The sequence below is a fragment of the Carassius gibelio genome, chromosome B14 (assembly GCF_023724105.1).
Source record: "Carassius gibelio isolate Cgi1373 ecotype wild population from Czech Republic chromosome B14, carGib1.2-hapl.c, whole genome shotgun sequence".
Taxonomy (NCBI): domain Eukaryota; kingdom Metazoa; phylum Chordata; class Actinopteri; order Cypriniformes; family Cyprinidae; genus Carassius; species Carassius gibelio.
Genome location: NC_068409.1, coordinates 9,643,067 through 9,670,876, shown reverse-complemented (window position 1 = coordinate 9,670,876; position 27,810 = coordinate 9,643,067). Strand labels below are relative to the sequence as shown.

The window sequence follows — 27,810 nt, the reverse complement described above, 5'->3', positions numbered from 1 at the left end:
GCATGATACAAAAGCTTATGCATACCCCCCCCCCCCCCCCCCAAATGGATCTAGAGTACAGAAAGAGAATTGAAGATGAAACTAAATGTGATTAAAAGAGAGTGCTCATGTGAAAGTAGACATCCAAACAAACTGAAATGCTACTGATTTCTAAATAAAGTGATTAAATCTCCTTGCAAACTGTACACACACACACACACACACACACACACACACACACACACACACACACACACGTAGAGCAGATAAACATACAATAAAGTATCTTTTTAGCGTTTGTGTTTACAAGTGTAAAAAATCTTGTCACATGCTAAATTAAAGCGGAAAAGAACATACAACATTAAAGTGAGAAACGAATTGAAGACGTGCATTATAAGAATGAACATTTGTCATTTGTTTGATTAAAGGATTTTCAATACAATTTCTTGATAAGGTTTTTTTTTTTTATGTATGTCAGGGTCAAACCATCTGGGTTAGAGTTTATGTGGCACTAATAGCTTTGCACGTGTGGCGCTGTGGCCACCCACATGCAACAATGTCCCTCTTTTATTCATCATGTCCAAATCAACAAAGTCAGAGCCAAATCTGAAGTCCCCTTTCCATGAGCCTGTGGTTAAGAATGAATTAAATCGATCATCTTTCTGCAGAGTATTGAAGCGGCTCACGTCAGAGTAGCCCGGTGGTCCGTAGGTAGGAGGAAAAATGGGCAAGTTTGCAGTTGAACGGTACATGTATCGGTATCTACATAATCTCATATATACCACGGCGATGATGAGCACAAGGAAAAGACTCGACATGCCTGCAAGAGCCATTATTAAATATAAAGTAAGGTCACTGTGTCCATGTGACTTATCTGTGCCACGTGCAACAAGCTCATCGATGATAGGCAAGCCATCTTCTATCATAATATTGACAGTTGCAGTTGCAGACAAAGATTCAAGCCCATCATCACTTACAGAGATTATCAAGGTTTGTTTGATTTCTTCATCTTCTGCAAATGGCCTTAGTGTCCTAATTTCTCCACAGTGCAGTCCAATGGAAAACAAATTAGACTGTGTGGCTTTTAAAATTCGATAGGACAGCCATGCATTGTGCCCTGCATCTGCATCAATCGCAACAACTTTGGTGACCAGGTAATCTGCAGGAGCAGCTCGAGGCACAATGTCACGTGCAAGGTACCCATCCAGCTGAACTGGGTAAAGAACAACTGGAGCATTGTCGTTCTGATCTGCAATAAAAATCTGGACAGTGCATGTGCTAGTGAACGATGGCCTGCCTTCATCACATGCCATAACTTGAACATGAAAGTGAGTGGATGATTCGTAATCAAAGGGGCACAGAGTAAATATCTCACCAGTTTCTGCATTGATGGACAAATGAGAGGCTGCATCTTCTGAAATTGAATACAGAATTTTTGCATTCTGGCCTTCATCTGCATCATCAGCTCTGACCTTAATAAGCAGGGTTCCCTGAGGCTGATTCTCTTCAAATTTGATGCTGTAGTCACCGTGTCTAAAAATAGGAGGATTATCATTAACGTCTGTGACTGTTATGGCTACAGTTTTACTGCTGAATAAAGGGGGTGTGCCAGCATCCACAGCAGTTACGGTTATGTTATAGTGAGGACACTTTTCACGGTCTAAAACTCCATCAATCACAAGCATGAAGTAATTCTTTACCTCTGACACAAGTTTAAATGGCACGTCATCAGATATCTTACATGTTACCCGTCCACTAGTGCCAGTATCAAGGTCATAAATGTGCAGCAAAGCCACCATGGTTCCAGGTGAAGCATCTTCTGGCACAGTAGAAGTAGTTGATTTAACAGCAATAACAGGTAAATTGTCATTCACATCTATCACATCTATTATGAGTTTACAGTGAGATGACTGTCCGCCCCCATCTTTGGCTTGTACATCCAGCTCGTGAGAACTGGCCTCCTCATAATCCAATGCAACCATGACCTTTACCTCACCTGTCACGTGGTCGACCTCCACAACCCCCTTCGTCTTATCAGGCACGTGACTGAAAGAGTAACTAATTTCCCCATAAATCCCATTGTCTAAATCTGTTGCATTTAATTTAACCAACACAGTGCCTTGAGGTGAATTTTCCTGCGCACTGACTTTGTACACGCTTTGACCAAACACAGGAACATTATCATTGGCGTCCAACACGTGAATATGAATTGATGTTGTTCCAGAACGAAAAGGTCGGCCACCATCCACTCCACTTAGAGTCAGAAAATGATCTGCTTGGTTTTCTCGATCCAAAGGCTTTTTAAGAACCAGTTCTGGATATGCATTTCTGTCCAACTGGGTATTTACCTCCAAAGCAAAATATTCATTCTCACTGAGCTGGTAATGCTGAACTGAATTAACTCCTATGTCAGGATCGTGAGCACTTTCAAGTGGAAAACGCCTCCCCAGGACCGTTGACTCCAGTAGCTCCAGCTCAATCTGACCATTTTCAAATGTCGGACTGTTATCGTTGATGTCCTGGATGTCTAAGAGAAGACTGTACACTTTGAGCGGATTTTCCAGGAGCAGCTGGAATTGCTGGACACATGGCGCAGACTGCACACAAAGCTCCTCACGGTCCATTCTCTCAATCACCGACAGAGAGCCTGTTTCTGTGTTTAGCTCGCAAAACTGTCGGCTACCCTCAGCAACAACTCGAGCATTGCGCCTCACAAGCTCAGTCACATCAATCCCCAAATCTGTTGCCACATTGCCAATGACAGTGCCTCGCTGCATCTCCTCTGGAACTGAATAACACACTTCACCGAGAGAGCCGCACATGCAAATGAAGCAGAAATAAAGCTGAAGCCAGAAACTGGCCCAAACGCATTTTGTCAAACAAATCATGTTGTGAAAAATTAATGGCTATATTTAAATAAAAAAAAATAAAAAAATTATGTTGATCAAAGCAAATTCTGAACAGATCCTCAAATAGTTGGAGCAGACACTGCACTCTGATGACTGCTCCTGTCGGCTTAGATTTTTATTTTCATCTCTCCCTTCCCCTGCACGCCTACAACATTCCCCTCCCCATCTATCCCTCATTCCTCCCCTCCTCACTGTGTAACACTGATTACACTGAATCAGGGTACACAGCACAAATGAGATCACTTGCCAAGCTGTGTGTAACATAAGAGCGTCACCCAGAGACCAAAAGTGAGAGATGCAGAAACACCATCCACAAAATTGTGTTACCATGAAAAAAAAAAAAAAAAAAAAAAACACCACTAGATTTTTTTTTTCTTTTTAAATTAAGAACATATGGATATAACTAGTACTGAGATCTCAATATTTGATAAGTTATGGTTTAATTCAGGGGCCTGAGAAGTACTGGATATCAAGAACAAAACTTTTTTTCTGATACATTCTGAAAATGTATGTAACTAGCCACTATTTAGAATTTCAAATAAACTTCTAGGTAAAATGGATAGCTCAGTACATCACCTCATGACTAAGCCAGTTTTTTTTACCTTAACACATGATGATGATGATGATTTAACTAATAATAATAATCCATATAAACTTCATGATGAGTTGTAATTAGCAAAAATCAAGGAGACTGCTTTTCTAAAATTTACAATGCCATTAAACAAATATCTTAATCAGATTATATGGTGACAGCACTCATAAAACATGTGGAACTAATTTAATACCTTATTTTCAGAGGTAATGTCCCGCATTGCCTCTGCATCAAGCACTTCAAGATCATCCACAGCAGACTTTTTCAGAGTCAAGTCAGCAGTCAGCGTGTCTTCATTATAAGATCTGACGAACTTGAAGTCACTAGTGCGCGAGCCCGTGGTCAGGTACGCGTCATAATTGTAAGTGCTGCGGAGAGTTCCCGCGCCCTCCACATCTGCGTAATTTGGAGGCAGATACGCGCTGGGAATGGCTACAGCTCCATCAAACAACAGTCTGGGCTTTCTCCTGCGACAAAATCTCACGGCCAGGATGATGATGATGAAGGTCAGGAAGAAAGTGGAGACGGACACCAGCGCGATGATCAAATAAAACGTCAGTTTGGAGCTGCTCTCGTCACGAGACATGTCTTTCAGTTCTGGAACTTCAGCCAAGTTATCTGATATAAGTAAATACAATGCGCACGTGGCTGAGAGAGAGGGCTGTCCGTTATCTCTCACGGACACAATGAGGTTCTGTTTCATGTTGTCAGATTCAGAAATGTCCCGCTGCGTCCTGATCTCTCCGCTGTGGACACCGATAGTGAAAAGTCCCGGATCTGTGGCTTTAATAATGTGATACGAGAGCCACGCGTTCTGGCCAGAATCCGCGTCCACGGCGATCACCTTGGAGACCAGGGAGCGCGCCTGAGCAGCTTTGGGTACCATCTCGGTCATGAAGGAGTTTCCTTCCGGAGAGGGGTATAATATCTGAGGGGAGTTGTCATTCTCATCCGTTATGAAGACACTCACGGTCACGTTACTGCTCAGAGGAGGAGACCCGTTGTCTCTGGCTAACACGAGCACTTTGAAACTTTTCAGCTGTTCGTAATCAAACGACCTCACGGCATGAATGACTCCGGTGTCTCCGTTAATGGATAGAAAAGAGGACACCGGTGCGCCACTGAGATCAGAGGACAACAGAGAATAAACTACAGTGCCATTCTGTCTCCAGTCCGGGTCTGTAGCTGATACTGAACAAATAGAGGAGCCAGGTTTGTTATTTTCTTGAACATGAGCTCTGTAACTCTGCTCCTGAAATACAGGTGGATTATCATTCACGTCAGCTACAGTCAGGTGAATATTCTTAGTGGAAGATAAAGGCGGAGAGCCCTCATCAGTAGCAGTAATTGTAATATTATAATCAGAGAGCAGCTCGCGGTCTAATTCACCTGTGGTCACCAGAGAAAAGTAATTTTTGATTGAAGGTACGAGTTTAAATGGGACGTTTTGTTGAATGGAGCAGCGCACCTGTCCGTTATTCTCAGAGTCTCTGTCCTGCACATTAATGATGCCAACCTCTGTACCGGGTAACGCATTCTCAGGAATTGGGCTATTCAAAGACTTTACTATTATTATAGGGGCGTTATCATTAATGTCACTGACACTGATTATAACATTCGAGTAAGATGACAGACCCGATATATCTTTAGCTATTATTCGCAAACTAAACGTGGCTTCTTCCTCAAAATCTATTGGCCCCTTTATGCTGATTATACCGGTCTTTGAATCAAGGTAAAACGATTGTTTGTAGTTTTCCATAACGTGACTAAATTCATACATCACTTCTCCGTTTTGTCCCTCATCAGCATCAGTAGCACTCACTGTCACCACTACAGTATCTAGAGGAGAATTTTCAGGCAGACTGACTTTATAGACGGCCTGACTAAAGACTGGAGCATTATCATTAGCATCCAGCACAGTGACGTGTATGGCTACAGTACCTGATCTCGGTGGAGTCCCGCCGTCTACCGCAGTGAGAATCAATGTTACCTCCTGTTCGCGTTCGCGATCGAACTCTTTATTTAAAATGAGTTCGGCGTATTTCTCTCCAAGAGAGTTGCTTTGCACGGATAAAAGAAAATAACCATTACTTTGAATAGCATAGCTTTGTACAGAATTTTGCCCAATATCTGCATCATGTGCTTCAAGTAAGAAACGTTTGCCCTTATCTGCGGATTCTCTGATCTCCAAATTAATCCTATCTTTACCGAAATTAGGACTGTTGTCGTTCACATCTTGAACACGAAGACTGATACCATGTGATTCTAAAGGATTCTCCAGCACGAAGTCTTGATTTAAAACACATGAAGATTTCTTTCCGCATAGTCCCTCTCTGTCGATTCTCTCCGCTACGATCAGTTCTCCAGTATTCAGATTAATGTCACAGTATCGTTTTCTGTTACCTTCAGTATCGATTCGAGCCTTACGAGATGACAGTCTGCTCACATCGAGCCCGAGATCCTTTGCAATATTTCCAATCACAGATCCACGTTTAATCTCCTCTGGAAAAGAATAGCTCACGTCTCCATTAACAGCGTGCGCCATCAGCACGAAGAACAAAAGACCAAACATCTCACCAGCAATATAGAAGGTGTAGATTTTTTTTACGGAAACGAGAACTAATGTTACCAAGTTATCCACATGTAAAGAAAACCAAAACGACTCAATATGGCAGATAGACGAGGACAAAAGATAATGCTCTCACTGTTGGACAAGAAGATGAGACGTCAGTCCAGAATGACATCATGAACAGGGTGGAGAGAAACATCTACGTGAATGTCAACGACTAAACTGGTAAACAGCGACACTAAGAGTTGAGTTATGAAGCTGCAAGTACTATTATAACTCTAATATTAAATGGCTAAACTTGGATATAAGCACATTAAATTTCTTCATAACACAAAGAGCTCTGCACGAGGAAATATTCTCGTTAGATGTGAACAGAGAATAAGCTTAATTTTCTAGAGCATCCATGCATAAAATAAACAACTTGTACTTAGACAGACATACTAAAGCAAAAACCTCAAAAGCAACGGACACTGGCCCATGCAGCAGTGTGGAAATATTATAGAAATAGGCCGTCCCATTCTAAAACGTTTATTCGGTTAACTGAATTTTAAAATAAATACTGAAATACAAATGTCAAGAACTTCATGAACTTAGTTCAGACAACATGGTCAAATGTGCACGACTAATACTTAGGGACGGTTTCTCGTCGCGTTTTCTTAAAGGCATAATTGCAGCGGTAAGTGAAACTTTATTAAATTATTGAGAACCTCGGACGACTCTTTATACACGTGCAGTACTTTATTTATTTATTTATATAATCTCTTATTTACCAAAATGATTCGAAATAAACGATGTCAAAACGTTCAGATAGATCTCACATTGTCTTTAAGCTTGCTATAAAGTATTGGTAAAAAATAAAATAAAATAAAAAATAAAGAAGAAAAAAATAAAATAAAAGCTTCACATTTAAAATTATACCAAATAGTCTGTTTGTGGCTTTCTTTTTTCAATCAATGACTTCCTTTGTGAGTACAACCAACATAAGTCGAGGTATGAAGTTGTAAATTCTAAATGACGAAATTCAATTGAAAAATAAAAAATAAAAATTATAATAATAATCACTTTGCTTATGCGATAATTATCACTTATAATTCATATACATTTTAATGATCAATTAAGATATTTGAGCGTGTGTTGCATGACTACCATCCTCCGTTTCTCTCCTCCATATCTTGGTGCAAATATACGGAACAACCTAAACAGCGTAAAAGCTGATGCAGAACCATGGACAGCAACAGTAAAAAGTTACCATGTAATTTTCTAAACAGAATGTTGTTGGCTACACAATTAAATTTTCCTCATATGCTAAGTTCATAAAAGTGAGACATCAATAAGATAAAAACTAAAACAATGAAAGAAATAGGTTCGTAAAATATGATGATTTATGAATATATGACTATGTATGAAACACTTTAAATATAAGTACATTTCAGCCCTTATTCGTAGACCTGTGAATGTTTTAATGTCAATAGGCCCCGTTAATTTTATTTTTCTTTTCTTTTTTTTTTTTAGAAGACAGCCTGTCAAAACGTCCAAATGAGAACACAAATTCAAATTTAATTTCTAATCCCAGACCATCAACTATCTGTGGAAAACAGAGTTATTTAGTCCTACCTGAAACGAATCGCTAATTTCCGCATCAAGCCCTTCAAGATCATCCACAGCGGATTGAGTCTTTTTCAGAGTCAGGTCAGCAGTCAGTGTATCCTCATTATAAGATCTGATGAACTTGAAGTCACTAGTGCGCGAGCCCGTGGTCAGGTATGCGTCATAATTGTAAGTGCTGCGGAGAGTTCCCGCGCCCTCCACATCTGCGTAATTTGGAGGAAGATACGCGCTGGGAATGGCTACAGCTCCATCAAACAACAGTCTGGGCTTTCTCCTGCGACAAAATCTCACTGCCAGGATGATGATGATGAAGGTCAGAAAGAAAGTGGAGACGGACACCAGCGCGATGATCAAATAAAACGTCAGTTTGGAGCTGCTCTCGTCACGAGACATGTCTTTCAGTTCTGGAACTTCAGCCAAGTTATCTGATATAAGTAAATACAATGCGCACGTGGCTGAGAGAGAGGGCTGTCCGTTATCTCTCACGGACACAATGAGGTTCTGTTTCATGTTGTCAGATTCAGAAATGTCCCGCTGCGTCCTGATCTCTCCGCTGTGGACACCGATAGTGAAAAGTCCCGGATCTGTCGCTTTAATAATGTGATACGAGAGCCACGCGTTCTGGCCAGAATCCGCGTCCACGGCGATCACCTTGGAGACCAGGGAGCGCGCCTGCGCAGCTTTGGGTACCATCTCGGTCATGAAGGAGTTACCTTCCGGAGAGGGGTATAATATCTGAGGGGAGTTGTCATTCTCATCCGTTATGAAGACACTCACGGTCACGTTACTGCTCAGAGGAGGAGAACCGTTGTCTCTGGCCATCACGAGCACTTTGAAACTGTTCAGCTGTTCGTAATCAAACGACCTCACGGCATGAATGACCCCGGTGTCTCCGTTAATGGATAGAAAGGAGGACACCGGTGCGCCACTGAGATCAGAGGACAACAGAGAATAAACTACAGTGCCATTCTGTCTCCAGTCCGGGTCTGTAGCTGATACTGAACAAATAGAGGAGCCAGGTTTGTTATTTTCTTGAACATGAGCTCTGTAACTCTGCTCCTGAAATACAGGTGGATTATCATTCACGTCAGCTACAGTCAGGTGAATATTCTTAGTGGAAGATAAAGGCGGAGAGCCCTCATCAGTAGCAGTAATTGTAATATTATAATCAGAGAGCAGCTCGCGGTCTAATTCACCTGTGGTCACCAGAGAAAAGTAATTTTTGATTGAAGGAACGAGTTTAAATGGGACGTTTTGCTGAATGGAGCAGCGCACCTGTCCGTTATTCTCAGAGTCTCTGTCCTGCACATTAATGATGCCAACCTCTGTACCGGGTAACACATTCTCAGGAATTGGGCTATTCAAAGACTTTACTATTATTATAGGGTCGTTATCATTAATGTCACTGACATTAATTACAACATTCGAGTAAGATGTTTGACCTGAACCATCTTTAGCTATTATTCGCAGGTTAAATGTGGTTTCTTCCTCAAAATCTATTGGACCTTTTATGCTGATGACACCTGTCTTCCGATCAAGGTAAAACAATTGTTTGAAACCTTCCATAGCATGACTTAATTCATACATCACTTCTCCATTTTGTCCCTCGTCAGCATCAGTAGCACTTACTGTCACCACTACAGTATCTAGAGGGGAATTTTCAGGCAGACTGACTTTATAGACGGCCTGACTAAAGACTGGAGCATTATCATTAGCATCCAGCACAGTGACGTGTATGGCTACAGTACCTGATCTCGGCGGAGTCCCGCCGTCTACCGCAGTGAGAATTAATGTTACCTCTTTCTGCTGCTCACGGTCCAGCTCTTTATTTAAAATTATTTCGGCGTATTTCTCTCCAAGAGAGTTACTTTGCACTGACAAAACAAAATATTCATTATCTTCAATCGAATAGCTTTGTACAGAATTTTGCCCAATATCAGCGTCATTTGCTTCTTCAAGTAAGAATCGTTTGCCCTTATCGGCGGATTCACTGATTTCCATATCAATTACACCTTTACCAAAAAAAGGATTGTTATCATTTATATCTTGAACAAGTAGACTGATACGACGTAATTCTAAAGGATTCTCCAGCACGAAGTCTTGATTTAAAACACATGATGCTTTCTTTCCACAAAGCCCCTCTCTGTCGATTCTCTCCGCTACGATCAGTTCTCCATTATTCAGATTAATGTCACAGTATCGTTTTCTGTTACCTTCAGTATCAATTCGAGCCTTACGAGATGACAGTCTGTTCACATCGAGCCCGAGATCCTTTGCAATATTTCCAATCACAGATCCGCGTTTCATCTCTTCCGGAAAAGAATAGCTCACGTCTCCATAAGCGGTGTGCGCCACAAACAAGATGGAGAAGAAATGAAAGAACCTTTCCTGCATCATACTTGGGTGTGCACAAAAAGTCGGCTATTCGATAAAAAGGTCCGAGAAGTTGATAAGAACCAATAAATATCAGTTTGGACAGAATTCCATATTCTGCTCTTTCAACAAAGACTAGAGACCTTCTCTGTGCAGACACTGGACGAGCATCAAGCAAATAGCGCAAATGGGTGGAGATAACACAAATAAATGGGAAGCAAAGGTCAACAGCGACACCGTGAGGACTGAGTGAGATGTTAATTCATAGATTAATAAAACATATTGCCATATCTCATAAACACACCATACAATCTAAATCGTTCCTTTAATTAAATGAAAATAAGTAACTTCAGGTGTTGTCCAAGTACACTTAATACACGATTCGTGAATTGTGATAAAGTGAACGTTATAATGTTACACACTGAAACACAAAAACAAATCCAATGAGCAACCCAAAGAAAATCTTTCTTACAATACTTAACATGCTACAGTAGAGTAGATACTCCAACACATCAGCACCACGGACAGCGCCAGAGCTCTTAATTTAAAACACATGATGCTTTCTTTCCACAAAGCCCCTCTCTGTCATTCTCTCCGCTATGATCAGTTATAGTTATATATATATATATATATATATATATATATATATATATATATATAGAGAGAGAGAGAGAGAGAGAGAGAGAGAGAGAGAGAGATCGGATGCTATTGCTTCACATTAATGAATCAGTGGATAATAGATTACAGCCTTTCTAAATGTTAGTAAATCCAACAAGTGCATCAACAATAACTGTAAACAAAACCGGCAATGAACTTCTATCATAGTAATGATTCATGCCCCAATGCATGCAGTGAACACCAATATCTAAAATTAAGTAAAATAACGTATCTATACGAATATAGAAAAGCTTGATTAGCTGAGTTGAGCCAGTTATGAAAGTGAAAGTGAAGTGACATTCAGCCAATGGTGACCCATACTCAGAATTTGTGCTCTGCATTTAACCCATCCGAAGTGCACACACACAGAGCAGTGAACACACACATACACTGTGAACACACACCCGGAGCAGTGGGCAGCCATTTATGCTGCGGCGCCCGGGGAGCAGTTGGGGGTTCGATGCCTTGCTCAACGGCCCTTAAATCGTGGTATTGAAGGTGGAGAGAGAACTGTACATGCACTCCCCCCAACCCCCAATTCCTGCCAGCCCGGGACAACCCTTCGATTGGGAGTCTGACTCTCTAACCATTAGGCCACGACTTCCCTATGGTGTGTTTAAAGTGAACACATGACTGTACCGGGTCCATCTTACATTTTTACATACATTTCAGGATGTGATGCATCCTTTGAAATAATTACTTTGGATGTAAAATAAGCTGCTTTCAAAACATGGTTTTCCAAAAATAAATAAATAGAAGTTGTCTCTTGGCCCCAGTGATGGGTAAATTGAGCCTAGGTAGAGGGTAAGTTCCACCACATGGAGTTCAACAGTGCCACTGATTACAGTCATGGCCAAAAATATTGACTCCCTTGGTAAATATGATCAAAAAAGGTTGTGATTATCCATTCTTTTTTATTTTTTAATTCACAAAAGTGTATCCTTTCATTGGATAATAAGTATTTAAAACGGAGGGGGAAATAGCATTTTCAAATGAATGTTTTTCTCAAATACTCATTGGACACAATTATTGGCACCCCTAGAAATTATTATGAGTTCTCTGAAGTATATTTCCATTCATATTCACAATGTTGAGCACTCCAGCATGATTATAAGCATGAAATCATCCAGCTCTGGCTTCCTGTTTCACAGAAATATAGAGAGGAGGGAAAACAAAGCCCAAATTCCCTTAATCATCCATTACAATGAAAAAAACAACAACAACAAGATTATATTTCTGATGTGCAGCAAAAGATCATTGTGCTTCACAAATTGGTGAAGTGGCTTTAAGAAAAGAGCTAGAGCAGTGAAAATTCCCATTTCCACCATCAGGGCAATAATTAAGAATTTCCAGCCAACAGAAAATGTTACAAAACTGCCTGGAAGAGGATATGTGTCCATATTGTCCTAATACATGGTGAGAAGGAGAGTTTGAGTGACTAAAGATCCTCAAGAGTCACAGCTGGAGAATTGCAAAAAAAAAAAAAAGTTGAGTCTCTGACTCAGAAAACCTTTAAAAAAAAAAAAGTCAGACAGAACCTACATCAACACATCTTGTTTGGGAGGGTTACAAGAAATATTCTCCTAGCTCATTCAAAAACAAACTAAAGCATATTCAGTTATCAGCCATGACTAGAATTTTAAATGGGAATGGCTTCTATGATCAGATGAAACTAAAAAATGAGCTTTTTAGCAGCGAACACTCAAGATGGTTTTGGTGAACAGAGTAAAAAAGTACCCCATGTGTACAATGAAATATACTGCTGTATTTTTGATGTTGTGGGCCTATATTTCTGCTGGATGTCCTGGACATCTTTAAATACATGGCATCATGGATTCTATCAAATAACAACAGATAAAAAAATCTGTAAGTGACTGACTCTGTTAGAAATCTTATAAAGGGCTATGTTTGGATCTTCCAACCATACAATAACCCAAACACAAACCTCAAATGCTATGCTATAGCCATTCCAGTCCTCTGACCTGAACCCTACATAAAATGAGAGGATTGAACTGAAGAGGAGAAGCACCAACATGGAGCTGGGAATCTACAGGGTCTGGAGTGATTCTGGATGAAGAAATGGTCTCTGATCTCTTATCAGGTGTTCTCTAACCTCATCAGGGATTGTAGAAGAAAATGTAGACCTGTTAAACTGGCAAATGGAGGTTTGAAAAAGTATTGAATAAAAGGGTGCCATTACTTGTGGCCAATGTGTATTAGAGAAAAACATTTATTTCATGATATTTCACCCCATTTTAAATTCTTATTATCCAATGAAAGGACACATTTTTGTGAATTTTTTAAATAAAAGAACAAAAGGATTAACAATGCAGACAAATTTTCACAGCCTTCTTTGATCATATTTACCAAGGGTGCCGATATATTTGGCCACGACTGTATGCAGAATTAAAACGTTAAAATCTATGTATGAGCCTTGTGATGGACTGACCATCCATGTAGGGAGTTTTCCCACCTGTGGCTCAAGATGCTGGGTTAGGCTCCAGCAATACATTACCCTAATAAGGACAATAAAGTTTAAATAATATTATGGACGGATGGATGGATGACTGTTTAAAAGTTTTATTTAAAGACGTAGTTCACAACTATGAAGGCATTTTTCAAATTATGTAAAAATTTAAAAACAAAAAGTAAAAAAATATAAATATATAGACTACAATTGACCTTAAATTACTGGGCTAACAGTACTCAACATCCCACTTTCAAATGTGGCAGGGATATACAATTTCATAAAAAATTAAAATTGACAATTTTCATAAACAAGGCAAATTTAAACATTTTATGAACAAAATCTGGTTTAAAAAATATATATATATATTTAATGTGAATACAAAATAACATGAATAAAATAACACTTTACAATTATAAGAATGACTGGCCGCTGGCAAAATTACCCAACACTGTACTATTTAACCAACTTGTATCATCCAGCAGTTTAGAAAACATTGTGCTTATATTATAACATCCTAAAGCACAAAGACATGATTTTTTTTTTCAGATTTGACTCTAATTGTTCAGATGCAAGAAGCACGAGTCCTTGAACATAAAAAAATAAAAAAAATAAAATCACTTTGAACAGCAAAAAAAAATTTATTGAGAAAAAATATTCCGTGTTCCATATCTGTGCATTGCAAAAATTTGTGAATCTCTAGGATACATTGCTCATTTGAAGGTGAAATTAGAATCAATCTGTTAGGAGCTGTTTTTATTCAGTAGAATAATTATCAAAGTGTCAATGCCTTCCCAGTTGTATTTAAAGAACAGGGATCTATCAAAATCTGATCATGTTTGTGGAAATAAAAAATGGCAAAAACAAAGGAGATCTCCATGGACCTCAGACACCCCTGCATGTAAGAGTCTGCAAGGAATTCAGGGTATCCTCTCAGTAACTAAAGGCCTTTCTCTCATTGGCTAATGTTAATGTTCATGAGTCCATCATAAGGAGACTACTGAAAAGCAATGGTGTGCATGGCAGAATTGCAAGGAGAAACCCACTGCTCTCCAAAAAGAAAATTGCTCCCCGTCTGCATTTTTCCCACCGCATTCAAGCAGGTCCTGATAACCACACTGCTCACAAAACCTACATTAAACACAACAATTGCAGATAGCTACAGACCTGTCTCTCTCCTTCCATTCATAGCAAAAACACTTGAATTAATTGTTTACAACTCAACCTGGTAAAGACTGAGCTTCTTGTCTTCCCTGCCACTCCAACTCTACAGCATGATTTCACCATCCAGTTAGGTTCAACACCTCTCTTTATCTCCCTGCACTGGCTCCTGGTTGCAGATTGCATCAAATTCAAGACACTGAAGCTTGACCCCTCCACTCACTTTAAAGGGATCTACATCACTTCCAGAAACTGACATCTATGAGTGAGTAAAGCTTCGTGGTGTTATCACATAGTGGCACAAATTAACTTTCAAGAACTTTTTCATTTATCATTCCTGGCTGGTGGAATGAACTTCCCTCCCCTATCCAGAATGCTGAATCTCTTACAATTTTCAAGCGACACCGGAAAACTCATCTCTTTTGTCACTATTTGACTTCATCTTAAAATAATAATAATAATAATACTAATAATAATAATAATTAACTTTTCTTAATCGCTCCCTGTCTAGTTTAATCTGATGCATGAAACTTTATATTACAAGCACTTCCTGAATTTCTTTGCCTCTTTAATGACGAATCACTTATTGTATTCATCAATTGTAAGTCACTTTGGATAAATGCGTCTGTTGAACTGATAAATGTAAATGTAATGTAATGCCTGCAGCTTGCTAAAGATCAAGGGCTAGCCAGAGGTCTATTGGAGAAATATTTTGTGGACAGATGAGACCAAAAATATAACTTTTTGGTTTAGATGAGAAGTGTTATGTTTGGAAAAAGGAAAACACTGCATGCCAGCATATGAAACTCTGAAACATTGTGGTAGTATCATGGTTTGGCCCTGTTTTGCTGAATCTGGGACAGGACAACTTGCCATCATTGATGAAACATTGAATTCTGAATGCAGCAAATTCTAAAAGAAAACATCAAGACATCTATTTGAGAACTGAATCTCAAGAGAAAGCAGGTCATGTAACAAGATTTTTACCAGAGAATGATTAAAGAAGTTCATGTTTTGGAATGGCCAATTCAAAGTCCAAACCTCAATCCAACTGAAATGTTGTGGAAGGACCTGAAACAAGCAGCTCATATGAGGAAACCCACCAACATCACAGAGTTGAAGTGGTTCTGTACTGAGGGGCTAAAACTCCTACAAGATGTTGTGCAGGACTTAGGAGCAGTTACAATAAACTTTACCAGCAGTAATAGCTGCTAAATGGAGTCACACCAGATACTGAAAGCAAAGATGTGTAATAATGGATAGTTTTTCCTCAGTAAATGAATTACAAAATGTTTTTTTTTTTATGTTTTTTGCATATCTGATGATATTCTTCATAATTATGTAGAAATATCGAAAATTCTAAAGGCTTCACAAACTTAAGCAGCGCTGTAAATTTTTAGTCACATCATCAATTTTAAAGATGTCTAGAATCAAGTGGTTGCTCAACTTCCCCAGAGGCTATACTGCACATAAAGATTGAGCGAACTTAATGTAAACATTGCTAAATAGTTTCTGTTACATTTACTTAACCAAAGCCAAAGCAATAATACAAACAACTGCCGAAAAAAAGAACTGTTTGAAGATAAAAACATACCTGAGAAAGACACTCTATTTCCTCGGCAAAAGCATTAAGGTCATCGGCAGATTGAGACTTTTTCAGAGTCAGGTCAGCAGTCAGCGTGTCTTCATTATAAGTTCTGACGAACTTGAAGTCACTGGTGCGCGAGCCCGTGGTCAGGTATGCGTCATAATTGTAAGTGCTGCGGAGAGTTCCCGCGCCCTCCACATCTGCGTAATTTGGAGGCAGATACGCGCTGGGAATGGCTACAGCTCCATCAAACAACAGTCTGGGCTTTGTCCTGCGACAAAACCTCACTGACAGGATGATGATGATGAAGGTCAGGAAGAAAGTGGAAACGGACACCAGCGCGATGATCAAATAAAACGTCAGTTTGGAGCTGCTCTCGTCACGAGACAAGTCTTTCAGTTCTGGAACTTCAGCCAAGTTATCTGATATAAGTAAATACAATGCGCACGTGGCTGAGAGAGAGGGCTGTCCGTTATCTCTCACGGACACAATGAGGTTCTGTTTCATAGTGTCAGATTCAGAAATGTCCCGCTGCGTCCTGATCTCTCCGCTGTGGACACCGATAGTGAAAAGTCCCGGATCTGTCGCTTTAATAATGTGATACGAGAGCCACGCGTTCTGGCCAGAATCCGCGTCCACGGCGATCACCTTGGAGACCAGGGAGCGCGCCTGCGCAGCTTTGGGTACCATCTCGGTCATGAAGGAGTTTCCTTCCGGAGAGGGGTATAATATCTGAGGGGAGTTATCATTCTCATCTGTTACGAGGACACTCACGGTCACGTTACTGCTCAGAGGAGGAGAACCGTTGTCTCTGCCTAACACGAGCACTTTGAAACTTTTCAACTGTTCGTAATCAAACGACCTCACGGCATGAATGACCCCGGTGTCTCCGTTAATGGATAAAAAAGAGGACACCGGTGCGCCACTGAGATCAGAGGACAACAGAGAATAAACTACAGTGCCATTCTGTCTCCAGTCCGGGTCTGTAGCTGATACTGAACAAATAGAGGAGCCAGGTTTGTTATTTTCTTGAACATGAGCTCTGTAACTCTGCTCCTGAAATACAGGTGGATTATCATTCACGTCAGCTACAGTCAGGTGAATATTCTTAGTGGAAGATAAAGGCGGAGAGCCCTCATCAGTAGCAGTAATTGTAATATTATAATCAGAGAGCAGCTCGCGGTCTAATTCACCTGTGGTCACCAGAGAATAGTAATTTTTGATTGAAGGTACGAGTTTAAATGGGACGTTTTGCTGAATGGAGCAGCGCACCTGTCCGTTATTCTCAGAGTCTCTGTCCTGCACATTAATGATGCCAACCTCTGTACCGGGTAACACATTCTCAGGAATCGGGCTATTTAGTGACTTAATTAATATAACTGGGGCATTATCATTGATGTCAGAAATCTCAATAACAACAGTTGCATGAGATACCATTCCCAGTCCATCTGTGGCTTGAATTGGAAGCTCAAATGATGACTCGTTCTCAAAGTCAAGAGCCCCTGTTAATGTAATTTTGCCATTACCTGAGTCGATGGAAAAAACCATCATGTCACTTTCTGAAATATGGCCAAATTCATATGTCACTTCTCCATTTTGTCCCTCGTCAGCATCAGTAGCGCTCACTGTCACCACTACAGTATCTAGAGGAGAATTTTCAGGCAGACTGACTTTATAGACGGCCTGACTAAAGACTGGAGCATTATCATTAGCATCCAGCACAGTGACGTGTATGGCTACAGTACCTGATCTCGGTGGAGTCCCGCCGTCTACCGCAGTGAGAATTAATGTTACCTCCTGTTGTTGTTCACGATCTAATTCTTTATAAAGTACTAGCTCACCATACAACTTACCTATTGTTTTTGCAGCAACAGCCAATTCAAAATATTTATTCTGCCCTAAATTATACGTTTGAACAGAATTAGTCCCTATGTCTGCATCGTGAGCCTCCTCGAGCAAAAAACGAGCACCTTTTACAGCCGACTCTCTGATCTCAAATTTTATTATATCTTTTTTAAAGATAGGGGTATTGTCATTTACATCTTGAACGTTTACGTTAATGCGATGAGATTCAAGAGGATTTTCCAAAATCAGCTCCTGTTTTATTACACACAAAGCTTTCTTTCCACAAAGACTCTCTCTGTCGATTCTCTCCGCTACGATCAGTTCTCCAGTATTCAGATTAATGTCACAGTATCGTTTTCTGTTACCTTCAATATCAATGCGAGCCTTACGATATGACAGTCTGTTCACATCGAGCCCGAGATCCTTTGCTATATTTCCAATCACAGATCCTCGTTTCATCTCCTCCGGAAAAGAATAGCTCACGTCTCCATTAGCGGTGTGCAACACAATGGAGGCGAAGAGAAAAGCCCGCAGACTAAAAGAAACCAATAGCATCCAGTTGTTATTCATTTTCTCTTGAGAATGATGAATATGTTTGATTGAATATATCCTGTCCCACAAAATACTCCGAGGTTTCAGCACATAGATCTTCAAAACGAATACTCCCGAACATGTATACTGCGTCAATAATAAGTGGCAGTACAAAAGGGAATGGCAATAATTCAGGGTGGAGAAATAACAACCACTTTACTTTGCAGGTGCACAGCGACACCGTGAGGATAAAAATCTGTCAATTTGTATTTTATGCTACATTACATGAACAATACTGAAATTTTATGTAATACTTTTTAACATTATGCCTTTAAAATTGCCTAACTTTTTATCCCCCCCACAACACATTTTTATATTTTACCCTTTCAGAGAGACAATCTAGTTATCTAAAACATTCCCCCCATGTTTTATAGAGAAATACACTACCATTTCGAAATGATAGACACACTAAAAAGAAACGTCACATTTCAAGAGAACAATCGGCTAAAATTTACTAAACGACATGGGAGAAACAACTCTCTCTCACATTTTCCAAGTCATAAGCACTAGCTACAGTCAGTAAAGTGACATCATCATAGAGAACAGCTAGGCTACAGAGACAAGTAAAACAAACAAACACTTTAGTGGCTTAATTTACTGACAGTTGCACCGAAAGCCTAATTTAGCCTGTAAACTTACTGACAATAATAATAAAAAAAAACATCTACAAGATAACTGATGAGCCCAGACTCTAAGCTCAAAACGATAAAAGTTGTCTCTATTCTTTTTTTTCTATCAGAAAATGATAAATACAAGCAAAATTGGGTGTGAAAACAATATTGTGTTTATTCTCTGCAGCCCTTTATTTTAAACCTCAAACAAAGCTGACTATTCACTGAACCACAAATAACATTTTTTATTACCATGTGCCAAAATTATTGTCACCCCTTGAAATTCTTACCAGTAACGGAATTATATTGCTATTCTAGTTTTATTTTTTCTCTATGACTAGCCACAGTGATTAATGATGAGGTACACAAATCAGGAAATGGCTCTGTGAAAATAAAGGATGAAAATGCCCCATTTCTAATTCTGTTAATAAAAGCCAGTGAATAATTTAGGTCAACAAGTAAATTAAATAAGCTGAACATCAAATAGACGAAAAAAAAAAAAAAAAAAAAAAAAAAAAAAAAACTAAATATTGAATTATAATAATACATTTATTTTTCAAGTTTTTAATTTAAATGGCAAGGTTTGGGTTTTTTGTAAATATTTTGAATGAAAGAACAAGATATTAAACAGTAAAAAACTTCATCAATATTTAACAACTTAATTTAACTATGAAAAAAAAAAAAAATACAGATTAAGCACAGAACCAAAAGTAATCATTTAAAGACAAGCAGCCAAACACCTCAACCCCCCATCCCCCACCCAAATAAATAAATAACTCTACTCAATACTTTTTTTTTTCAGTTTGATAAATTTGTATTTCACTGTATCACTGCATATCTTTCGTGTTTTAGGGAAACACCTGCATATTTGAAGTAATCATGAATAAATAAATATAAACAGCAATCAGCTTTATAATGCACAATCATTATTTTAAGTGTACCTGGGAAGTTTCAGCTTCATTGCCAAGGTCATCCAGTATATTCTCAATAGACGGAGTCTTTTTCAGAGTCAGGTCAGCAGTCAATGTATCCTCATTATAAGATCGGACGAACTTGAAGTCACTAGTGCGCGAGCCCGTGGTCAGGTATGCGTCATAATTGTAAGTGCTGCGGAGAGTTCCCGCGCCCTCCACATCTGCGTAATTTGGAGGCAGATACGCGCTGGGAATGGCTACAGCTCCATCAAACAACAGTCTGGGCTTTCTCCTGCGACAAAACCTTATTGCGAGGATGATGATGATGAAGGTCAGGAAGAAAGTAGAGACGGACACCAGCGCGATGATCAAATAAAACGTCAGTTTGGAGCTGCTCTCGTCACGAGACATGTCTTTCAGTTCTGGAACTTCAGCCAAGTTATCTGATATAAGTAAATACAATGCGCACGTGGCTGAGAGAGAGGGCTGTCCGTTATCTCTCACGGACACAATGAGGTTCTGTTTCATGCTGTCAGATTCAGAAATGTCCCGCTGCGTCCTGATCTCACCGCTGTGGACACCGATAGTGAAAAGTCCCGGATCTGTGGCTTTAATAATGTGATACGAGAGCCACGCGTTCTGGCCAGAATCCGCGTCCACGGCGATCACCTTGGAGACCAGGGAGCGCGCCTGCGCAGCTTTGGGTACCATCTCGGTCATGAAGGAGTTTCCTTCCGGAGAGGGGTATAATATCTGAGGGGAGTTGTCGTTCTCATCCGTTATGAAGACACTCACGGTCACGTTACTGCTCAGAGGAGGAGACCCGTTGTCTCTGGCTAACACGAGCACTTTGAAACTTTTCAACTGTTCGTAATCAAACGACCTCACGGCATGAATGACCCCGGTGTCTCCGTTAATGGATAGAAAAGAGGACACCGGTGCGCCACTGAGATCAGAGGACAACAGAGAATAAACTACAGTGCCATTCTGTCTCCAGTCCGGGTCTGTAGCTGATACTGAACAAATAGAGGAGCCAGGTTTGTTATTTTCTTGCACATGAGCTCTGTAACTCTGCTCCTGAAATACAGGTGGATTATCATTCACGTCAGCTACAGTCAGGTGAATATTCTTAGTGGAAGATAAAGGCGGAGAGCCCTCATCAGTAGCAGTAATTGTAATATTATAATCAGAGAGCAGCTCGCGGTCTAATTCACCTGTGGTCACCAGAGAATAGTAATTTTTGATTGAAGGCACGAGTTTAAATGGGACGTTTTGCTGAATGGAGCAGCGCACCTGTCCGTTATTCTCAGAGTCTCTGTCCTGCACATTAATGATGCCAACCTCTGTACCGGGTAACACATTCTCGGGAATAGGGGTATTCAAAGATTTATTAAATATAACCGGTGCATTGTCATTAACATCTGTAATTTCTATTATAACCATTGAGTACGAAGTTAAACCTGCAGAATCTTTTGCTAAAACACGCAACTCATACACTGATTTTTCCTCAAAATCCGTTGATCCAATTAATGTTATATCTCCAGTGTTCCGATTCAGTAAGAATGAGGTCTTATCTTCTTCCGAAACATGACCAAATGCATACGTGACCTTTCCATTTTGTCCCTCGTCAGCATCAGTAGCACTCACTGTCACCACTACAGTATCTAGAGGGGAATTTTCAGGCAGACTGACTTTATAGACGGCCTGACTAAAGACTGGAGCATTATCATTAGCATCCAGCACAGTGACGTGTATGGCTACAGTACCTGATCTCGGTGGAGTCCCGCCGTCTACCGCAGTGAGAATCAATGTTACCTCTTTCTGCTGCTCACGATCCAGCTCTTTATTTAATACAAGTTCACAGTATTTCCCTGCTAAATCGGTAGATTTAACATATAAAACGAAATGATCATTGCTTTCCAATGTATAAGACTGAACTGCGTTGTTTCCTATATCTGGATCGTGCCCTTCCCCTAGTAAAAACCGTTCTCCTTTGTTCGCCGATTCCCTGATTTCCATTCTGATAACATCCTCGTCAAAATGCGGAGAGTTATCATTTATGTCATCAATGTGTAAACTAATTCGATGCAATTCTAAAGGATTCTCAAGCATAAGTTCTTGTTTCAGAACGCATGAGATTTTCTTTCCACAAAGCCCCTCTCTGTCGATTCTCTCCGCTACGATCAGTTCTCCAGTGTTCAGATTAATGTCACAGTATCGTTTTCTGTTACCTTCAGTATCAATGCGAGCCTTACGAGATGACAGTCTGTTCACATCGAGCCCGAGATCCTTTGCTATATTTCCAATCACAGATCCGCGTTTCATCTCCTCTGGAAAAGAATAGCTCACGTCTCCATAAGCGGTGTGCGCCATCATGACACAAAAGCAGAACGAAAGCTTTATAACAAATCCTGCGTTTCCCTTCATTCTTAAACGGTCTTATCCAGCGTTAAAAAAAAAAAAATATATATATATATATATACATATATATATATATATATATATATATATATAGTGCAGACCAAAAAGGTGCCAAAATCAGTGGAAAAACATCGAATTAGCAAAGAAATTAAATATACTATGTCGACTGGTCTCTCTTGTCTGCAACACACAGCATTTTATATATGAAAAAAGTGGGTGGGATAATAATATTGTCTTTGCTACAAAGGTATACAGCGACACCATGAGGCCGTAGGGAAGACTGACTGTATCTGTTAAAGCATTTCCTCTATAAATACATGGTGTGCGGTTTACAGAAAACATATTTATCGTAGACTCTAAAAAAATGTTTGGCAAAATACAACCCAACGCTGGGTAAAATATGGACAAACCTAGCTATTTGGTTGTTTTGTTTTGGGTTAAACATTTAACCCAACCGCTGGGTTTTTTACAGTATTATATATATATATTATATATATATATATATATTATATATATATATATATATATATATATATATATATATATATATATATATATATATATATATATATATATATATATATATATATATATATATATATATATATATATATCCAGAGCTACTATATGCAGTAATGGGGTAAGCAAGTACAGTATTTCAGACCCACAAACAGCAATATTAATGATTTTAACATAAGTTATTACAGAGAGGCATTAAAGGTCCAGGAGAAATAGATATTTTGATATTGCTTGAAATTCCATCACGGTGTAAGGATAAACTTAAATCCCTAATGGCAATCTCGCATACAAACAAAATGTATCATGAAAGGAAACAAAAGGCTACATTATATTTCTTTGCAAAACACCACTAATTTACTTTTATGGCTATATACCTGAACATGAACACAGAAGTCTGACAAGCACACATACTAGTTAAAAGAGAACCTATCACATTATGAAAAATAATATGTAAAAATAAAACGAAGAACTAAATTCAGCAAAGGCACTAAAATCTTAGAACAAATGGTAATTTAATGTTTATATTTCATTTTTGATGTCCATGTGTCAGGCAGGGCCCTTTATTATTCATTTATGTGTCTGGTGTAGAAGAATTTGACTGTAGTAGAACTTGACAATGACATCTAATGAAAAGTCTTCCCAGAAGAGCTGTTATTGCAGCAAAAGGAGGGAATAATTCTTTCAAAAATAAACTTTCAGCAAGACACAAAAGCATTACAGAGGTCATGCAGTGATGTTTGATGATGCTTGCAGATACACTGTTACAAAATGTATTGTTTCAGGTTTGGACTTTGTGAAGGCTAGGCAAGTTCTTCCCCACCAGAGTCTATAATGTCAATCTATGGTAAACTAAGATTTGTTTTCACTGTAATTACTATAGCATGACTAAACCTTTGTTTTCTGTTTTTTTTTTTTGTTTTTTTTTTGTTTTTTTTGGTAAGACATTTGTATGGTTGATTATTGAATTTGACTCATCTGATCTCATGAAATCTTGGAACTGTAATTCTTCAAAATATAAAACAGATTTATCACATGCCCTAAAATATTTTATGGGTAAAAAACAAAATGGATATAGCATGATGGACAATTAAATTAAATAATAATTTTCTCTGATCATGATTTTCAAATCCTAAAATTGAACAACATTTCTAACTTTTAACAAAAAGCAACTCTACTGCTCTGGCAAAAATGTGCACTGCTGTGTCTGTGATTTCTACTTTCTGATAACCTATATTGATTTGTTAATTACAAATTGCTAATATGAATACCATATTAATAGAAATATATATTTATTTTTTTCCAGGAAACAGTTCTTCAGGAAAAGTTTTCTTTTTTTTTCCCCTTACAAAATTAAAATAAACAAGAAAAAGAAAAGTTTGAGTAAACTAAAGATATAAGAGTAAAATTCTGACAAAAAACACTAATATGCTATTCACACTACAGGGGACTCTAAAAACAAAGACATTTAAGCAAAGACGCCCCCAAAAACATAAATCTATTAAGGACGAAATGAAAATGGCTACCTCTGAAAAAGGAATGCTCACACCATCAAGCCCTTCAAGATCATCCACAGCGGATTAAGTCTTTTTCAGAGTCAGGTCAGCAGTCAGTGTGCCCTCATTATAAGATCTGACGAACTTGAAGTCACTAGTGCGCGAGCCCGTGGTCAGGTATGCGTCATAATTGTAAGTGCTGCGGAAAGTTCCCGCGCCCTCCACATCTGCGTAATTTGGAGGCAGATACGCGCTGGGAATGGCTACAGCTCCATCAAACAACAGTCTGGGCTTTCTCTTTAATTTTGTTAACATACTATCTTGGAAGATAAAGAAAACCAGTTTTTAGCGCGACGTTACTCCTAAAACCCACTGCTTCAGAGTTACATGGAGAGAGAGAGAGGGAAACGCGATTCACACATTACTTGAGCAGCACCATGGACAGCAACATTGAAGAAAAAACACATTTCCATACGCAAGTGCACACCACACACGTTTCAAACGTTTGTGCAATGAAGTCTATACCCAAATGAAGATACTACATAAATAATTTCATATTAAGGCAACGAGAAACATTTGAAAATACTTGCTTTATCCTAAATATAAATATTTACAGATTTTCTCAATGATGTACTGAAAAATCTGAAAGAAACACAGAAATTAAAAGGACACTCAAATTTACATGCAAAGTTAAGATACAATCCACGATAGAAAAGTCATGAAAACTCTCTGAATGATATGCAAATGATTTTAATCTGTTTGAAAACGAGGCATTAATAACAAATGGAAAAAGTTTTCACCAAAAAAATCTTGCAACATTCTACATATATAACCCCTTTTACAAAGAAACATAAACCTAACCTCTAACACAGCTCATTTTTTATAATAATAATAGTAATAATAATAATAACAAAACAAAAAAAGTTAATTTATGAGAAAAATTCAAAAATAGTAAAAAACAAACAAACAAACAAACAAACAAACAAAAAAAATCCTTACAATTGAGTTCCACATCAGATCGGTAAAGGTCGCTGAATAGGGGCAAATTCTTATTTTAGGACAGTTTAGAATCAACTTGGCTTGCGATACGTGACATTTTTAAGAGCCTGCTGCAAATCAAAGCGATGAACTTTGAACAGAAATAGACATTTAATACGGAAGTCCACACCATTAACTAAACAATAAAACACTTTGTTAGCCCTACCTGAAACGGATCTTTCATTTCCTCATCGAGTCCTTCAAGATCATCCACAGCGGACTGATACTTTTTCAGAGTCAGGTCAGCAGTCAGTGTGCCCTCATTATAAGATCTGACGAACTTGAAGTCACTAGTGCGCGAGCCCGTGGTCAGGTATGCGTCATAATTGTAAGTACTGCGAAGAGTTCCCGCGCCCTCCACATCTGCGTAATTTGGAGGAAGATACGCGCTGGGAATGGCTACAGCTCCATCAAACAACAGTCTGGGCTTTCTCCTGCGACAAAACCTTACGGCCAGGATGATGATGATGAAGGTCAGGAAGAAAGTGGAGACGGACACCAGCGCGATGATCAAATAAAACGTCAGTTTGGAGCTGCTTTCCTCGCGAGACATGTCTTTCAGTTCTGGAACTTCAGCCAAGTTATCTGATATAAGTAAATACAATGCGCACGTGGCTGAGAGAGAGGGCTGTCCGTTATCTCTCACGGACACAATGAGGTTCTGTTTCATGCTATCAGATTCAGAAATGTCCCGATGCGTCCGGATCTCTCCGCTGTGGACACCGATAGTGAAAAGTCCCGGATCTGTGGCTTTAATAATGTGATACGAGAGCCACGCGTTCTGGCCAGAATCCGCGTCCACGGCGATCACCTTGGAGACCAGGGAGCGCGCCTGCGCAGCTTTGGGTACCATCTCGGTCATGAAGGAGTTTCCTTCCGGAGAGGGGTATAATATCTGAGGGGAGTTGTCGTTCTCATCCGTTATGAAGACACTCACGGTCACGTTACTGCTCAGAGGAGGAGAACCGTTGTCTCTGGCTAACACGAGAACTTTGAAACTTTTCAGCTGTTCGTAATCAAACGACCTCACGGCATGAATGACCCCGGTGTCTCCGTTAATGGATAGAAAGGAGGACACCGGTGCGCCACTGAGATCAGAGGACAACAGAGAATAAACTACAGTGCCATTCTGTCTCCAGTCCGGGTCTGTAGCTGATACTGAACAAATAGAGGAGCCAGGTTTATTATTTTCTTGCACATGAGCTCTGTAACTCTGCTCCTGAAATACAGGTGGATTATCATTCACGTCAGCTACAGTCAGGTGAATATTCTTAGTGGAAGATAAAGGCGGAGAGCCCTCATCAGTAGCAGTAATTGTAATATTATAATCAGAGAGCAGCTCGCGGTCTAATTCACCTGTGGTCACCAGAGAATAGTAATTTTTGATTGAAGGTACGAGTTTAAATGGGACGTTTTGCTGAATGGAGCAGCGCACCTGTCCGTTATTCTCAGAGTCTCTGTCCTGCACATTAATGACGCCAACCTCTGTACCGGGTAACACATTCTCAGGAACGGGGCTATTTAAAGACTTAATCAATATAATGGGGGCATTGTCATTAACATCTGTAATTTCTATGATTATTTTAGTGTCCGAAGAAAGACCAGAGCCATCCTTTCCCTCAACAAGCATTTCATACCTTATTGACAGCTCAAAATCAATGGGGCCTTTAACTTTAATCTCCCCATTGTTTTGATTTAGGGAAAATAGTACGTTGGCATTTTTCGATATTCGACTAAACTCATATGTGACTTCTCCGTTTTGTCCCTCGTCAGCATCAGTAGCGCTCACTGTCACCACTACAGTATCTAGAGGAGAATTTTCAGGCAGACTGACTTTATAGACGGCCTGACTAAAGACTGGAGCATTATCATTAGCATCCAGCACAGTGACGTGTATGGCTACACACCCGATTCGAACGTTATCACTCGATTGAATGGGGCGTTATCAGCGGTTATCAGCCCATAGAAATGGGCCAGGAGGGGCCTCCTGTGCCTACTAGTAGGCTCAGAAGGCCCTGATCATCCATCCAAATGGTTGATCACCCACAAATATACAAGAGAAGACTCCAGATCCAATCCCAGAATTCCTGCTCACCTGTAATCGGAAGTCTACTGGACGAATGCGGCAACGTTGCGATATTTCCTGCTTAATATTTTCAGGTAAGACTATTAAAATTATAAAACTGAGCATTTAAACTGTAATGGAAAACAATACATACACTCGTATTGCGTGTCATGATTGTTGACATGAGATAACCGTATTGCGATGTGTCTGCAAACGTTATCGCTAGATCATATTACGTTATTAGCGTGTCGTTATGTTAACGTTGCATGCTTTATGTGAGCATTAACGTTGCTAATATGAGTTTGTATTTACGTCTGAAGCTAATGGGGTAATTAAGTTTCTAGTTAAACTGTCAACATGACTTTTGCTATTGTGTATGCTCGATAACTCCTCACTGAAGCCAGATCATA

The 27,810-nt window shown here is 39.4% G+C and overlaps 3 protein-coding genes across 17 annotated transcripts in view; all 3 read right to left on the bottom strand.

Annotated features, from left to right (window-relative positions):
- Positions 1-47: 47 nt before the first annotated feature.
- LOC127971221 (protocadherin beta-15) lies at positions 48-3,000 on the bottom strand. Its single transcript, XM_052574123.1, has one exon. The coding sequence runs from the start codon at positions 2,865-2,867 to the stop codon at positions 474-476; it is 2,394 nt and encodes a 797-aa protein (XP_052430083.1). The 5' UTR covers positions 2,868-3,000; the 3' UTR covers positions 48-473.
- A 253-nt stretch (positions 3,001-3,253) lies between these two features.
- Positions 3,254-27,810, bottom strand: part of LOC127971208 (protocadherin beta-15-like) — a 112,143-nt gene continuing 87,586 nt past the window's right edge. Inside the window, exons 1-4 of one of the 15 annotated variants that reach the window (XM_052574090.1) lie at positions 22,096-22,334; positions 17,649-18,113; positions 8,523-9,405; positions 3,254-4,538 (exon numbers count right to left, since the gene is read on the bottom strand). In XM_052574090.1, the coding sequence (XP_052430050.1) occupies positions 3,662-4,538; positions 8,523-9,405; positions 17,649-18,113; positions 22,096-22,291 (2,421 nt within the window). In that variant the 5' untranslated portion in view covers positions 22,292-22,334 and the 3' untranslated portion in view covers positions 3,254-3,661. Of the gene's footprint in view, positions 4,539-6,959; positions 8,309-8,522; positions 9,455-17,648; positions 19,397-19,661; positions 20,748-22,095; positions 22,335-24,993; positions 26,147-27,810 lie in introns of those variants that run through there. The other 14 variants (XM_052574089.1, XM_052574087.1, XM_052574092.1 and 11 more) reach the window with 14 other exon arrangements.
- Positions 15,739-27,810, bottom strand: part of LOC127971215 (protocadherin beta-15-like) — a 48,423-nt gene continuing 36,351 nt past the window's right edge. Inside the window, exons 3-4 of the mRNA XM_052574108.1 lie at positions 26,361-26,770; positions 15,739-16,765 (exon numbers count right to left, since the gene is read on the bottom strand). Of these exons, the coding sequence (XP_052430068.1) occupies positions 15,841-16,765; positions 26,361-26,770 (1,335 nt within the window). The 3' untranslated portion in view covers positions 15,739-15,840. The remainder of the gene's footprint in view (positions 16,766-26,360; positions 26,771-27,810) is intronic.